Raw genomic sequence first — 16732 nt, 5'->3', positions numbered from 1 at the left:
TCATTACCTTACGTATGGTGCAACGTGAAATGCAATCACTCCTCTACTAGAAGCTGATCAGTCTGAGTGGCTATATAGATATATATGTACGGGCTGGATACACATATAAATATACACAGCACAGACGGCGTCAAGTTGGTCCCTCTTCAAAGGATGAAATAAAAAACAATGAAGCCTAAGCTATTTTCGTTCAGAAAAGCAGAACATTTCTAAATTAAAATGACTTATTCTCTGGTAAAGGAGAAGCATAAACATGTGTTCACCAGTCAGTCCCTACGTACTGGTCACTGAGCAATGCCAGGGAAATCATAGACAGAGGCAGGGTGGTCTGTGTTACTCATCTTCAGGTAACCACAGGGTGTGCCAGTGCCTAGAAATGACGGGCACCCCTCGAATCTCGCCTCTCAGCCTGCACAAGGCAGCAGGGCTCTTTTGATTCAGGTTTCTGGTTGAGACAAATGTCAATTTAGGTGACAGTATTCAACTCCGAATCCTTGTCAAATAGACGCGGACCCGTTTCAAGAGGATTCGAATCGTGCAGCATTTGCCTCGTAAGAGCTGCTCAGCGATCCAGGGGTAATAACTTATGAGGTATAGAACAGAGTTGGCAAAGCAAGTCAAAGCCGTCAACAACGTCACACAAGGGATGAACCGATGTTCTCGGTAACCGGTATGAACTGAGGTACGCACTATCCTCCAACCCACGGCCAGGCAGGCTCCTCCTCGCTAGAAGCCAAGGTGGCCGTTCACACCACAATTTGAGACATTGGTTTGATTTGATTTTTTTAAAGTTCCCTTCGGTCCCCGCGCCCAACTTGCCCCTCAATCATGCCCACGCTGCTCTGATGGGTATAAACGAGGGGCGTGCTTGCCACGGGGGCACTAGTCAAAGACCCATCCACTCCGGTGGCATGTTAAGGACGGGTGGTGCATGTGTGTGTATGTGCCTATATATATACAGTTAGCCTCCATTTCCATCCCCAGGAGCTGAGGAAAAAAATGCAAAAAACCCCACATTTAGCAAATGACAAGACCATTATTGTTCACAGTTTGAAATGATAATCTAGCGATGCCACTGTTAAAGACTGCATAATTATAAGAGTACACTGAAGAGCGTGGTTCAATGTAGCTGAGCCAGACTGCAGTCTCCTCACCCAAAGTCGTCTTTCCTTTCGTTCACTGCCTTAGCGCAAAGGAATGTTTGCCGTAGTCAGGTTTGCTTGTTCGTTTTTAGTTCTCGTTTAAAGGCTTCTGCTCCTCATAAGAGTTATTCTCTTTATTTATTTTCCTGAATAAATTTTTTTCCTTTCATCTGAACTATCTGCTACACCTTCCACATCCAAACTATGTTGAAGTTTTTTTTTTAAATTTTATTTTCATTATTTCAATACTATGACAAAAAACACGTTTCACACTAAAATAGTCACGCACCCACAGTGCACAAGCTTGTAGATCTAAAGTAGAATGGGAAAAGAAAAGGAAAAACCAAACGGGGAAAAAAAAATCAAATAAAAGCCCCAAACAAAAAACCAAAACAAAATGAACAAACGAACAAAAAGAATCAAAGAGGAACGTTTCTATACAAAGGGCTGGTCTCCCTCCACGCAACCCCACTTTCCTCCTGCCTGGTGCCCGGCCCCGCGCCCGGCCATCTGTGCAGAGCGGTTCTCAACAGCAGTCGTCGCTCGTGCTGCGTTGCCCCTCCGCACAACCTGTGTACCTCTTTCCGCCTCCTTCAGGAGACGGGCTCCAAAGGCCACCGAAGTCCACGGGAGCTTTCCCGTCGGTTATAGCGCTGTCACCCCTCGAATGACAACATTCATTTCCTGAAGTGCATAAACTCTTTCCTTTTAGATCTAGCTTTCTAGGCTAAAAGAAAGTAAGAATTAGTTATCGTTTTTCAAAGGGCGGGGCGGGGGGGGGGGGGATTGAGATGTTCAAACAGCATTCACTGAAACCAGACCAGCCCCGACTGTACAACCTCCCTTGTGCTTGGCAAAGCTTTGGGAGGGTACCGAGGGAGGAACAGGGGAGAATGTCTTAGAAAAGCAGAGATTATATTTCTCTTATGCAGTCAGGCCCCAGCCAAGCAAAGGCCTTAAGCTCACGGTTGGCTTTTAGCACCTCTGTTCTTAACAACTCTTAGGCTTAAAGCTAAGCATGAGCAAAGGCAATGCTAGGTAAGTGCCTTAATTTGGTGGGGAGTGGGACATCCACAGAAAGTAAAATCGAATGGCATTACTGTTCTTCTTACTCCAGTAAGAAATAATAATAATAATAATAATAATTATTAAAAATGATAAAGGGGAAACAACTACTGTAAACATCCATATTTAAAACTGTCTCCCTTTGCAAAGCAAGCATGCTACTAACCTAGTATCTATAGTGTATTTACTTTTAAAAAAAAAGGCAGCTATTTTACACGTACATTTAAACACAACAAAAGTTTAAAAAAAAATCTGACAATTGTAAACACTGGAATGAACAAAAGTTGGCAAAAAAAAGAAACAAAAGAAAATTAAAATGAAAGAAATGTAGAAGTCTGAATACTGCAAATTGAAATATATCCCCGAAGCTGCAATTTTGGCATTCTTCCTAACGTAACAACAACAACCCAAATAAACGCTTAAGTTGGAGAACAGGATTCAGTCACAAAGGGCAAGAGACACTTTGCATACTGAACAAATACAAAGTGAAGAGAAATTATAACTTACTCATGAGGATTTACATATTTCAAACTCGACTGAAAAGTATAAAAATAAATTGTGGACTTTGTTCATTCGGTACCGGCTGCACGTGACAGAACAGCCGTCTCATCTGTTAGACGAACAGAAAGGACGGGGAATTTCTCCCCTCCTGAATCTACTTGGTTTTGAGCTTCCTAACCAGTTTGCAATTGGTATCTGTAACTTTGTTTGCTTGACTATGTGCAGGGCCAGCTAAGCCCCGATTTGGTTGTGGGTTTAAACCTTTAACCTTTTTTTTTTTTTAAAACATAATTATTTTTTTTCTCCTTAAAAGCAAGTGCACAACAAATAGAACTTTTCTACAAACCTACAAAAAAATAAAATAAAATAAAAAAAGAGATTCCCCCATTTATGCATTTTCTGTTTTGTTTGTCTGTTTTTTTTTCTTAAAAAAAGGCAAAAGACACTAGAGGAATGAGATGTGTATTGTGGTTTGTGTTTAAATGCTCAGGTGAAGTTGTTCTGTCATTTGTTACTTTCCTCTCGCTGATCATGCTTTGCTCTCGTTCTCATTTGTTTGTGTGGCTTCGTTGGGGACCGTCTTGACTTCTGCTGGAGGTGTCTTTGTTTCTGTTGCTTGCACTTCGGATTTTTCTTCTACGGGGGTTTTCCTGTGGGGGAAAACACAGACATGACAGTGGTTAGAGACAAGTGCTCACCTGGCTCCTGTGCTTTTCCAACGGGATACGCTAGCATTAAGGAAGGACCCGCTCCTCAATCACTTGGCAGTCAGTGCTTCCATACAAAGCACTGCCCTGCCCTCGAGCAGCTGGACTGGTGTTGGGGGAACATCCTAAAAACCCTGCTCCACCCTGGATAAAGTATTTGTTTGACTTTGTTCCTGCCCCTTTTTAACTCCGCTTCCATGCATGTCCTATGGGACAAAGCTGCTGGCAGCAGCGTTCATAGGAAAAGCTCATTTGAAACAGATGCTGGAGGGTATTTATTCATGGAGAGCAAAATCGAAACCAGGAGCACGCAGCTGGGAAATTAATTTGACACTGCTCAATCAAGGAATGGCAATGACACCACACAACCAAAGTATCCAATCAAAGCACATCAGGTTTTCTGGGTGTTTTAGGAGGAGAGGGCCCCTTTTCTTGCAAAAAGTATTTTAAGTCCCAGAATTGAGTGGTAGGTTGGAAAAAAAAAAGAAGGGAGGGCTTTGGTCTAATTTATTCTCCCAACTCTAATTGGGCTGATACCCTCCAAGCTAAGGCTGGGCTGAAACCTGCTGAGCTGTCACAGTGCGGCCCAGTCGGATGGGGAGGGAAAAAATAGGCCCAGAAACCACCTTTCTTCCCTCCACCCTGTGGCCAACCCAGGTTAGAGAAGCACCGGACTACCCCAAGTGAAAGCAGAAAGCGTGGTCCCCTAGGACTCTTCTGATGCAACGTACTGCCTTCCAGCTCCACCAAAGGCCTGTCCTGAAACCTCCCCAGCACCCGTCCAGAAGCTGAAAAGAAACGTCTCTTCTCCCAGCAGGGACCTGAGACGAGACCCACGGCCTGGACGAGACCCACGGCCTGGCCCGCAGTCTGTGACACACACTTAAGTAACGGGGGACATCTGTGTTTCAAAGTGCCAGCTATGCTAGCTCCCTGCAGAGCCTCAGCTCCTTCCTTCATACTTCTCATGCTGAAACCTGCAACCAGGGACGCGTTTTCCTGCCACGAGCCTCAAATCCAGCAAAACTGAACGCACGGTTTTCTACCCTCCCTGGGCCAGGGACATGCATACATGAGAGGGGAGACATGGCACATATTTCCGCTGGCGTGAAGCCACTGAGGCTCTTTAAAGTTGAATCCAGCAGGCCTAGAAATCAACACCCCTAGCCACAGATGGAAGCAATCTACGGATCTCCATGGCTCACACATTTCCAGCACATTTGTTGTTCTCTGCAACGACTTAGTGAGCAAGGAAGCCTGAGTTTATGGGACCAGCCTGGCAGCTGTTACGGGAACGGGGACAGTTGAAACATGAAACAGGCACCCATGTTCCTCCCCCCCCGAGTTCAAGAGACAGGCTGTGAAATCACTCAGGAGGCAGCCCAGCCCAGCTTAAAAGATGCTCATGCCCACAATGAACCTTCCCAAGATGCTCTGATCCCAGACTCTGGGGCACTCGCAGGCTGGACGGTGGGACCAGACTGGACATCACCCTGCTCAGAGGCTCATTCTGCATGGCACCTGCACAGTCGCCTCCAGTAACTGGCTGGAAAAGCATCATCTGGACTGGTCCCAATTGCACAATTCTGGGAGCTGTTCTAGCTTTGGCTTGGGTTGGGTTGGGAAGGAAGAGACAGGCCGTGGGCTCTGCCATGCAGCTGCAGGAGCCTCAGGACCAGACTGGACACTGCCCACCCTGATAGCACACCAATGACGTGACCCTGGAGGAGCAGCACCATCGTCTTGCTTGTGCTGAGGGGGAGCGGTTGGCCAAACGGTCCCGGGTGATGCCTGGTTTAGTCACGTGTTGCCTAGAACCTGCCTCTACAACACATTTAAGCTGTAAAACTCCTTCGGCTCACTACAGTCCTGGCCCAACTGCACTGAGAAGGGCACCCGAGTGGGAAGCCAGAAGGGTGTGCCGGAGCCAGGCAGGTGGCCGCACGTGCTACGCCGCACAACAGGAGAAGGGCCAGGCTTCCCAAGCAGCCCTTCACACTCCTCTGCTCTCAAGGGTCTGCCGTGACTCCTGCCCAGCCCTCCGGCTCGGTGGACCAGGACCCCAACCCCGGGCTAAGCAGGAATGGCTTAGGCTGTAGCAAAACAGCCTTGCTTTGCTCGCCTGCCAAGCATGCGGCGTGGTATGAGCACAGCAGTTGGGAGAGGACCTCTTCCTGGAATGAAACCCTGCCTGGACCCCTCACACCCTTCATTTGGTGGGGGGGCTCTCTCCAAGTTCATCAGCCACAAAGGACACAGGAAAGCCAAACGGACCTGCCTCAAACCAGATGTGTCAGAGACGCCTGGCACAGGCAGGTGCATCCTGGCCACCCTGTGCTAACTCCTGAGGGCTCCCAGAGACCCCCAACTATTCTCAGCTGACCTACAATGGGGCAGAGCTGCCAGGAAGCCTAAGGAACAACAGCTTCATTAGAAATGCACGGATGTCTTTTCCCCGTGGATCAGGCACCGGCCTGCCTTGCCCCCAGCAACCCCTCTCCCACCCTCATTCTAGATCCTGAGAGTCAAGCCCCGGGACACAGGAGAGTTAGTTTGCTAGAGAAAGAATGAAGGTTAGTTGGGAGGACATCCAACGAGAACACAGCACAGCACCAATGCACAAGGAACACGGCACGCAACCCACGTAAGATTAAAGGCAGCCATACTCGGTCTTTGCAGGCGCAGGCGGTACGGAGCTGTCTGCAGTGGAAGAAGCAAGCTCGCGAGCTTGCCCACTAGCCACACTGGCAGGAGTAGCCGTGCCAAGAGCTGCAAAAACATCCTTTGCAAGGTCAATGTCTGGGGTCTTGAAGCTCCCTTCGTCCATTTTAAAGTCCTCATTCTGGGAGGGGTTTGTGGTGCTGCCTGAGGCAGCCTCGCTCTTCAGGTTGGGCGGGTTCTTGGCTGTCTCTGTTGGGCTCTTCACCGCGCTGGGCTGCACGGCTTCCTTCTCTGGGCTTTTGGTGCTGGTTGCCTCCTGCTTGGGCTCTGAAGAAGCTGGAGGGCTAGCAAGGTTTGCAGGGGCTGGGGTAGGAGGCTTGCTACTGGCTGCAGCCTTGGAGGCCTCAGACATGTTGGTGACAGTGCTGGGGCTGAGCACGGCCCCTTGGCTGGCCAGGACGCTCGAAGACAAATTATTAGTGGCTGGAGTAGAAGTTGGGGTGTCGCTTAGGTCAACAAGGGGGGCAACTTTGGGGGCTGAGGTGGGTGGTGGCGAGGAAGCCGAGGCGGCCGCCCCTTTGGCTGGAGTGGCCTGGCTGGGAGACATGGAGTTGGAGTCGGGGATGGCTGTGGCTGGAAGGGCAATACTGGAAGTCAGAGTAGTGGTCTCGCTGGTGGGGCTGTTCTGAGCAGTGGCAAAGGTTTCGGTGATAGTGTCAGAGTTAGTAGTGACCGTGGTGACAGAAGGCAGCATGTCCTCAACGGTAGCTGCGGTGTCGGCTGGGTGCCTGTGAGGAGGACAGGAGTAGAAGAGAAATAGACAATGAAGCTGGTAAATGAGAGGGAGAGGAGGAGCAGAAGCGCAGGGGGGCGCGATGCAGAGCGGCGGCGGCATGGCATGCGGTTACAGTGCGCACAGACGACAGGGAAGCGAGAGAGGAGAGACCCTCCTGAGGTCGGAGGTGCAGCCAGTAACTGGGGCCAGGCAGGGAGCTCAGGGAGCAGCGAGGAAGAGGAGGAAGAGCAGAGAGCAGCTGGCTCACAAGGACTTCTGTGCAAGCCTGAACCCAAACTACACCCTTCCTGTGCCCTCCAGAGGCTCCTCTCCTTCAGCCTGACCTTCCTCCAGCTCCCCACAAACTCCCCACGGGCACTCATCTCCCTCCCATTTGTGAGCCCATGAAGGGTCTCAGACACACCACGGAGATGGGGCCCAGGCAGTGGCTTGAATCCACCCCTCTGCCCATATGCATCTTCCCCTCCATGTCTACCACACTCATCCCCGCAGACGGTACCTCAAATACTTTCCAACAGTCGGCCTTACTAGCGGCTGGAGTAGAAGCTGGGGTGTCGCTTAGGTCAATGACGGGTGACAGCACAAGCTGTGCTTGCCCAGCTGCGATGGGACTGGGCATCGTTAACACGTGAGGGGCACAGGGTGGAGGAACGGGTTACTGAGTGAGACACTTGAGCTCCTGACAACACCACTGTAGGATGATTAATTGGGGGTAGCATCTGCAAGGGGTGCTAAGTGAATGAAAACTTCCATAAAACAACCCCGGGGAAGTGCAAGACTAGGGGCACCACCTGTGGGTGCCCCAGTGCTGAAGCTCCTCTCCTCTCTTCAGCAGGCCTCAAGTCCCAGGTGCCAGAGGACAGCACCAGCCATTCCCCCAGGGCGGGGGACCATAAAGACCACCCGACTGCCAGCCCAGTGGAGAAACACAAGAAATCCAAGCTACTGCATCGACCCCTGACGTGAGCCACACAGTGACCGCACGAAGCGGCTTGTTCTCCAACAGCGACTGGTAAACTACAGCCTAGCTCACCCAACAGCTACACCAGTCAGAGCCCCTGGAAGGGCCGCGTGGCTCTACTGCCATACCCAGAAACACCTTTAATGGTCTCATGACTCGTGAGAACACAAACCAGTTCTTCGCAGGTTTAATAACCAGATCAGAAAGACCGGCCAGTTCACTCCAAAGCCAGCCTAGAGCTAATGTAGGTACAAACCACCGGGCGCAATTCAACTGCTCTGTCCACTGCTTTCCCAGCGTGTGTCAGCAATCTTGCAGTCTCCCGTAATGCAGTGCTGGGAGCTGGACTGGGAACCGTGGGCTACGTACCTGGAGGACAGGGCACTGGGAACAGTTTAGGCAGGAACCAATGAGGCTGCTGAGTAAAACTCAGTAAATTAGGCTAGCGTGGATGCACTGAACCAGGCAGGAATGGTTCAAGTTCTCCGGTGTGCACAGGGTTGGGACGCAGCTCCCACGCCCCTCCTGCCGGCTGGGACTGCTGAATTCCCAACACCTGGCTCAAACTCCAACCCAGGTGCAGAGCACAGCTGCCCCGCTGCTCTCAGTGCCCAGAGCGGCTGCATGCCAACATGTCATCACCGCTGTGGCCCTGCCACGTATAGGGTGTTGCTCACCCAGGAGGTGGCATCACCTAGGGATTCTTGCTCCGGATCCCTTGCCACGGGCAGGACTGTGCACTTGACCGCACCCTGGAAGAGCTGGGCAGCTGGGGCATCTCTAAGGCATGGCACTTGGCTCTGCTCCTCCCCAGGTGCTATGCAGTGCACACGCGGAGCGCGAGTCGCGCAGCAGGGGCTCCTCCCTGTGGCATGGCAGGGCAGGGCACCCGTTCTGAGGCGTTACCTTTGCTCCTCTCTCCCCCCCCCCCCACCCCGGCCCGCCTTTGTTACCTACGCGAGGGACCAGAGGGTACGAGACAGCCGGAGGGGCCGCAAGCTAATCTCAACATACTCTGGCTCTGTCAGCGGGGTGGTCTCGTTGGGCTCCATGTGCTTGCCCCCGTCGTGGTTGGGAGTCCGCTCTTCCTCAGTCCGCACCTCCACAATGGGCTCCTTGGACTCGTCTTTCCTGCAACGAGCAGACTGCAAGCCTGAGGATGCGGATCCCAGCCTGCTGAGCACCCGTCCCTGGCACCTAGCAGCAGTGGCAACCCAGGCAAGACAGGGCTGGTCTGGAAAGTAGCACAGCCCTCTGCGCCCCTCCCTTTGCAGCAAACAAAGCAAAGGGGCCATTCGGGTGCCTGGCAGCAGTGAGTACACTGCCCAAGACTCCCCACAGCTTCCCCAGCTGAGAGACCTTCCTTCCCTGGGCAGTGCCCTCCCCAAGGAGGATGGAGCATCAGCATCTGCTCTCCAGACACCTCCTCCAGCTGAGTCGGGGCAGCGGGGAGTTTCCACGGTTCGACTCTGGGTCAGGCACGTGCCAGCTCTTTGCAACAGAAACAGGAAAGCCCAGAGGCAAACCCCTCCTGCAGAGCTGGTGCCTTCCAACCCAGTGCCTACAGTGACCCCCTGCCCTTGGAGAAGGGCAGGATTAATAATGCAGTGGCTGGAGAACAGGGGCATGTGTTTCCTAGGGAATGGACCATGGCCTCAAAGCTCTGCTGGGCAGGGAAGTCCCCCAGCAAGGCCGTGGTGGGGAATACGAGGCCACAGAGCAGATGCTGTCTCGTGGATGCTGGGCTACAGGGGGGACGGGGACTGGTGGTGGTTGCAGGGGTTACTCACGAGAAGGCGGCTTTGCCCTCCTCCATGTCTTTCCCCTTGGCTCCAGGGCCGGACTTGCCACACAGGTTGACCGCGATGCACATCACCAGGCCACACTTGTTCAGGAAGTAGCAGGTGACATCCACGGCCACCAGCAGCAGTACAAAGATGACGATGAGGATGCCCACGATGGCAGCGGTCCCCAGGCCCGATGTGGGGCTGCTGCTGGCTTTAGAGACCAAAGGAAAAGGGAAGAAGGTGCCGCAGTTAAAACTAAGTTACCATGTCCTCAAACAGAGCTGAGGCAGGGCTGCAGGACCGGGATGCCCAGGCGACTGTGCCCACCATCCTTGCCCCAAGAACCCTAAGGACAACTGCCTCAGCTTCCAAAGGGACAGATCCCGTGAGACTCACCCTCCTCCTCGCCTCTGTGACACAAAGGCCTGCAGAACAGGCTGCAGGGAACAATCCTGACCCAGGCAAGGGCCAATGGGCTCAAAAAGGATCCAGTGCCTTCTCTGCCTTCACAAAGCAAAGGCCTGGTCTAGGGTGCCAGGACACATAGCTGGAGCCTACAGATGTGGCCAGCAGCAGCTCAACGAAAGCCAGGGTCTGGAGCACGGCTCCATCGTGCTGGCTAGTGACCACAGTGGGGTCCTAGCACTGGGTGACCTCACACTGGACAAAAGGGGAACAGGACCCGATGCCCAGCAGCCTGTCCCAGGAGACTTTAGCCCCAACAGGGCAGTCACTCACCCTCTGGGATTCAACGAGCCTATGCTACTTCCATCGCGCTCCCAAGCCCTGCTGAAATGCATGTCCCTGCTCCATGCTCCCTCTTCGCGTGCCCCAAGGAGGCAGGGAAGGCCAGGGATACATCCTGCCTCTTTCCCCCATCCCAGACAGCAGCTTGCAGCCTGCGTGGAAGGGGCAATGGGCCGTGCCCCCAAGCACTCTCCTTGCCTCGTTTCTGAGCATGGCACATGTGGAGCAGTGGTGAGTGGGATGCAGCCCAGATGCACCTGCCGTCGTGTCAGGGGCACCTGCTCCCAGCCAGACACCTTCACGCTTGGTGTCCTTGGCAGTCCTGACCTCCCTCTTACGAGCTGGCAGGCAGCGGGCAGGCAGCACTGGGGGAAGATGTTAGTGGGTGTGAAGCGTCCCGTGGGGGCTGGTTAGGAGAGCTGAGGGGCAGACTGATGGAGGAACCAGAACTCCTAGGGAACTGCTCTCTCAGCTCCCTGCTTTAGCAGTCAGGGAGTTGTGGGGGGGAGCTGCTAAACCGCAGTCAAGCATGGAGCAATGGAAGCACTGGGGGTGGCAGGCACACGTGGGGATGGGATTTCTCTGAAACCAATGGCTTTTTTTTTGAGGAGAGGGGAAGGAGGGTGCAGGGTCAGAGAGCAGCAGGGAGTGAGTCTGGAGACTGCAGCAGGCACTGAGCTGATGGTGCAGCCGTCACCGGAGTAGGGGGTGCATCTGGGAGAGTGTGCAGAGAGCTGGTGGCTACCTCTGAGGATCACAGGCATGGATGGGTGTCAGTCACGCTCACGAACGCGTACGTGATTTCCCAAGATAACTCCAGCACCGTGTGCAGAGAACTCTCGTGCACTGACCTACGCCTGTGCACACAGAGCACGCGCTGCCCCTTCTACACGCAAGTGTACACACACGTGCATGCACCCTGTGCAAAATCAACTTTCAGCAACTCTAAGGATAAATGCATTATAAGACGCGGAGGAGCTGAGCCACTGAGGCAACGGGGACACACTGGACGTGTCCCCTTGGACCTGGCCTTGAAGGGTGCATCCTGGCTCAGCAAGTGCTTTCAGAGCAGGGTACAGGGGCACCGCAGTGTCACAGAGGTGAATTCCACTCCCACAAAACCACCCAAACCCCAGCGTCTGCCACCCTGGTGAAGCCCGCGCCCAGACACCCGCCCCCACACACACACTGCTGCTGCTCCAAACGCACATGGCACTTTTAAAAAACCTCTTGCTCTCGCTGTTTTCTGCAGGCTTGCTCTTCCTGAGCTGCTGAGCTGAGAGATTTGCACTGGGCTAACCATCTTTGTGCAGCCGTTAGACATGCCTGTCCACTTCCAGAGCCCCCCACCCACCCGGTCCCTGCTGTCACCAAAGCAGGGCATGGCAGGCACCTACAGCTGGTCACTGATCTTCCCAGAGCATTGACTGGAGCAGGTCTGAAAACCCACCAGCATCTGGGTCTGTGCATGTACATGAGGATGCAATGCTGGTGCCTCCCAGCTTTTTTACTAGCCTCAAAGACTACATCCAGGCAGGGCCCCCCCCGACTCTTGAACCAATATGCCTCTCACCCCAACACCTGCAAGGCTTTTCTCTAGGGCCCAAAGGCACAAGTCCAGTTTTATTCCAATCCCCTTTGTTACTCAGGGTGGGGCAGGCCCTTCCCCATCCACCCTGATGAATCTCACCACCTGGTGAAGCCGCTGCGTCCCCAGGGATCTGCAGAGGAGACGCTCTCTCTGCTCGGCTCGGTCTAAAAGCTGCTGTAGGTGCCAGACTGACACTTACATCAGAAGTCCATTAAATGCTCTGCAGAATGTTTGTGCCAGAGAGAGATCAGCTCCCCGCCAGCACCTTGCATCAAGCTGCATAATTAAACGAATTCATCACCCTGGGTACGTGCGGAGAGTGCGGATGCCGTATATTTTCCTCCTCTAATGTATTCTGAATTCATGCGTGGACTATTCAGTAGTTAACAGACCCGCACTCGGCTCAGCTCCTGGAGGAGAAATGATGTACGTGCCAAACTTTCTTTTCATCTCAAACTTGGGCCTGGCGAGGAGAAACGAGCTATTCTGTGGGCTGAGGAGGAGGCGCCGAGGCAGCCCTGCGAGGATGTGGGACCTCAACGCACCTCATTGTGCTCATCGCAGCCGGGGCTGGGCCAACCCTAGTGTCACTGGGTCTTTTGAACTGCAACCACTTCTGTCTCCCCAGCCTGGGGATGGAAAGCAGGAGCTCGGGGCCTATTTCTAGCTTCCCCTCCCGGCCTCTGAGCGCTTTCTCTATCTCGCTTTTTGGAGCTGTCATCTGCTATTGTAATGTCACTAGCATAATGCTCATTCCCTCTGACTTTCACTTTGCTCCAATATGCATTGCTGCTACAGAGGGCTGCCAGGCACAGCCACGGCCTCTGGTTCCTCGGCGCTCTGAGCAGCGGCTACCCTGTCCAAGAGCTACTGCTACACGGCATCAGATTCAGGCAGGCCACTTGACAGAGAATGAGGAGACAAGGAATGGAGAACGGAGGAGACATCAGCTCCCTACGGAGCAGAGCGTGCAGGCATTCCCAGGGGCATCCAGCACAAGCCCACTGGCTTCTTATTTCTAGCAGGAGCAAGGAGGCTCCATCAGGGTGGGAATGCCTTCGCTGACTCTAACATCCACAGTTCAGGGGGTCGGTTGGGAAAGTGGAAAAGGCTCAGGGGAGAGCCACCAGACTGATTAAAGGACTGGGGGCATGCTGTGACGCGACAGACTCGAGGTGCTCAGTCTATGTAGTGTAACAGAGAAGCATCACGAAGGATCTGACCCTGAACCGCAAGTGCCTGCTCAGAAAACAACCGGTAATAGAAGATGTGTCCAGGTAGCGGAAGAAAGGTTTCACAAGATCCAGGCTCAACAAACAAAGAGAAGTGAGATTCAACACTGTTAGAGGTGAGGGAACGGACCCTGGGAGCCACCTGCCAAAGGCTGTGGTGGGTGTGCTCCTAATTGAAAAGCTTTGCACGCAGACTGTCAGGTATCCAGGTTGTAGCCGTACTGATCTGAAAGAAAAAGCATTCAGGACTCGTGGTAGAGGTGATATCTTTTATTTGACCAGCTAGATGCTTGCAAAAATAAAATCTTTAATTGCAAGCTTTCGGGCGCAAACGCCCTTCATCAGGCATCGGAGAAAGATTGTAAAAGTTCTCCTGGGTCAAAATGAAAGTTCGTATCTCATAGGAGATTCGAAGGTAGTAAAATCACCTGTTTGGAAAAGTTCATTTGATATGCAGATTAGGTTCAGAGAAATAGTTTCTTTACCTCGAAGTTGTTTGTTGGTAAGCAGGATGCAGTCATATTTCCTTCTGGTTATGGCGTTTCATATTTCACAGAGGAGTCAGTGCATGGGATTCTCCTCTGGGCATTTCGGAAATGAAATCTTTATAATTTCACGAGGAGGAAACACCTCTGACCACCTGAAACCAGAGATAACCCTTCTGCCTTTGTTTGAGGCAATTTGCATCTACACAGACCCTCACCTCAAAGCTCAGAGACCAGATAAGAAATCCTTGCCTGGGGGAGAATCCCATCCTCTGTGAAAGATGAAACACCATAACCAGAAGGAAACATGAATACATCCTGTTAGCTGGTTTAATAAAAGGTATCACCTCTACCACGAGCCCTGAATGCTTTTTGCATTCAGACTGGCTGTTTTTCTACAGCAAAGATTTCAGAGAGAGCAGTCCCCAGCCTGTGCTGCGCAGGAGGTCAGAAGAGACGACTCCTGGTCTCTTCAGGTCTTGTGCTTAAGTAAGCTACGACTCTGCAAGACAGGAGCAACATTTCCGTTCACGTTCGCCAAACCTGGCTGACCCCAGATTTGCTTTCCTTTCTAAACAGGGGCATCAGATGCTCAGCCTCATCACAGACAAGGCTGCCTCACCATATATCTGCCTCTCTGTAGTATTTATAAAGGACCCTCAGCTACGAGCCATCAGCCCACTGTTGTAGGGACATGTCCTGGACAGCTCAATGTGTGCAGAGTCCTACCACACTTGGCCCAGCAGGCAGATGTCCACTCCTCCAGCAGCTTTGCCATACTCAGTGGAGTTAATCAAGGTTCATTAAAGGTAGCAGAGTCTTTCCCTAAAAGAGCAGCAAATGGCAGGCCAGGCACAAGGGCTGATTCTGCTGAGGGCACTGTATGCAACAGAGCTATTGTGATGTTAATGCCCCAAAGCTCATAAATGCAGAAGACCCTTGATGGCTCCATTAGAGTTTATCCTGCACTTATGCACTGCTGACATTTCGCTCTGCACCTGCCACGCTGCTCCCTGAGAACTAGAGGTGCTGAAGAGTGTGTAATACAAAGGCAATTAAAATGCCTGGTGACTGGAGAGCGGCAACACAAGCCCTGCAGCACTGCTGCATGTCATGCATCTACATGTGCTAACCACCTTCTAGGAAACTTCTCCAAAGGAGAGAGAACCTACCGCGCACTGTGCAAAGCTCCCCTGGTACAGGAGGGTAGGACAGGCTGAGTCCAGGAACCAACTCAGGTCTTGCGGGTAAAAGCACTTGACTGGGGTTTGGAAAATCTAGGGTCACATCCCTGCTTGTGACCACAGTGGTTAAGGGCTGGATGGCCTGACCGGCTGGGCTGTATGGGTTTCATAGCATGAGGCATTCACTAAGCCATACCAATCCCACACATGCCACTGCCTCCAGCAGCTTCTTGGGGGCTTCAGAGGAACCCACCTCCACAGTGTTTGTGCTCCAATCCTGCATGTACTCAATGGGGCTTCCCTAAGCGGATGTGAGCGGCTGCTGCCTGTGCCTACCTGCCCCGTCGAGGCGATGAATGCTAGAACGTTAACTGCAAATGTCTTGTGTCAACTTGACAGCGCCTTCCTTGCTCGCACTCAATATGTTTTGGCCACCGGTCACGCTGGGATAACCCAGGAGGGGACTGGGGGGAAGAGAGAAACCAGGCAGCCAGCTTCATGCAAAGCTTTCTCAGTTTCCATCCCTGTAGCTCTGCTGGAGTTGGGCAGCTAAGATAGGCACGAGAGCATAGAGCAGCCAGGAAAGTGTTACGGTCTCCCTACCTGCCACATGCCTTGGCAGGGGATTTAAAGGAAGGGTGAGTCTTCCGGGGCAGGAGAGAAGCAGGCAGGGGACTCAGGGAAGGCAGCGCCCACGGGGCAGGAGCACAGCTTGGTCCCTGCGGTACTTTCAAGGTTATTTAAAGCAGCGGCCTGCAGCACAGGCTGGAAAGAACCTCGGGCCTGGCACTGACTCTTCTGAGGGCTCGTGAGCACCACCACCTCCCAGGGACTCCCAGCTCACCCAGACTGGCTCGGGTTTCAAAAATCTAATTCCTCCCCTGCACTGCAAGGCTACGGTGCTTGGAGCCCACGGCCATGAGCACAGCAGCCGAGAATGATCTTGGAGCCCAGTGGCCCCATGACCTCGAGATATGTGGGTTTTCCCCTTGCCTGTCATGTGCCTGTTCCTTGTTGAACACTCGGGGGAGATGGGAGCAGGCAGTTCATCCTCTGCCTCTATGACAGGACACATCTAGCTTGAATAAAGTGACTCACTACATTTAAATAAGGTCAGGCCATGCCCAACTCAGTGGGATTGGACTCGGTCGCTCTGTGCCTATGGGAAACCCCTACCCATCTGGGACCCTTAATACTGGCCTAAGCCAAAGCTCATTGGCAAAAAACCTTCCAAGAGGTGCTGGATCAAGCCTTTGGGGAAGGAATTTCCCAGAAACCTTCAGTGCTCCCTAAAACGCTGCCAGAGCCTGTTGGCTTGGAAAAGGCTGGGCCAAGCCAATGCTCCCTTTGTGCTACTTTTGTGCTGAATGGGGGGGGGGGTCCCCTGTCCAGGCCAAACAAATGGACACAGGGCTTAAAAACATTCTGGGAGGCTTTCGTTCTAAAGAAGTGAAAAAAAACCGCTTTTTTATTAATGCAAATGATTTATCAATGGAATACGAGCTTCTAACAAGAGAGCCCCTTCTAGCTGCCCTCCTGGCAGCGCACAATACAACAGCCCATGGGTTTTGCATCTTACATGCGCGTCCATCCCATCAGAGGAGGACGGTAACACTCGGCTATACCCTCCTGGTGAGCATTTCGGCTACCGCACGCGTAGGATGCGGGGGTATAGGCAGGATACAAAGAGGACTGGATGGAGGCAGACGCACGGACCACGGAGAGGAGGCTGCGGAGCATCTCGGGGGCTCTGTGGTGGCTTGCGGGGAAGGGAGCAGCGCAGACGATGCACAGTCAGTGCCGTGGAGAAGAGGAGGGAAAAGCCAGCCCAGGGAAGCAGCCATTTTTACCATGCCGGACTCCACTGCCGCCC

General features: G+C 52.8%; 1 protein-coding gene across 5 annotated transcripts in view; it reads right to left on the bottom strand.

Annotated features, from left to right (window-relative positions):
• Positions 1–1349: 1349 nt before the first annotated feature.
• The window catches only part of NCAM1 (neural cell adhesion molecule 1), a 214709-nt gene continuing 199326 nt past the window's right edge, over positions 1350–16732 (bottom strand). For 3 of the 5 annotated variants that reach the window (XM_090027742.1, XM_090027743.1, XM_090027744.1), the window contains 4 exons: positions 9624–9831; positions 8848–8964; positions 6082–6864; positions 1350–3358 (listed from right to left, as the gene is read on the bottom strand). In XM_090027742.1, coding sequence (XP_089883868.1) covers positions 3238–3358; positions 6082–6864; positions 8848–8964; positions 9624–9831 — 1229 coding nt within the window. In that variant the 3' untranslated portion in view covers positions 1350–3237. The remainder of the gene's footprint in view (positions 3359–6081; positions 6865–8847; positions 8965–9623; positions 9832–16732) is intronic. The other 2 variants (XM_090027745.1, XM_090027746.1) reach the window with 1 other exon arrangement.

This window comes from Crocodylus siamensis, chromosome 14 (genome assembly GCF_052110815.1).
Source record: "Crocodylus siamensis isolate JL-2025a chromosome 14, ASM5211081v1, whole genome shotgun sequence".
NCBI lineage: Eukaryota > Metazoa > Chordata > Crocodylia > Crocodylidae > Crocodylus > Crocodylus siamensis.
This window is presented reverse-complemented; position numbering and strand designations above follow the sequence as displayed.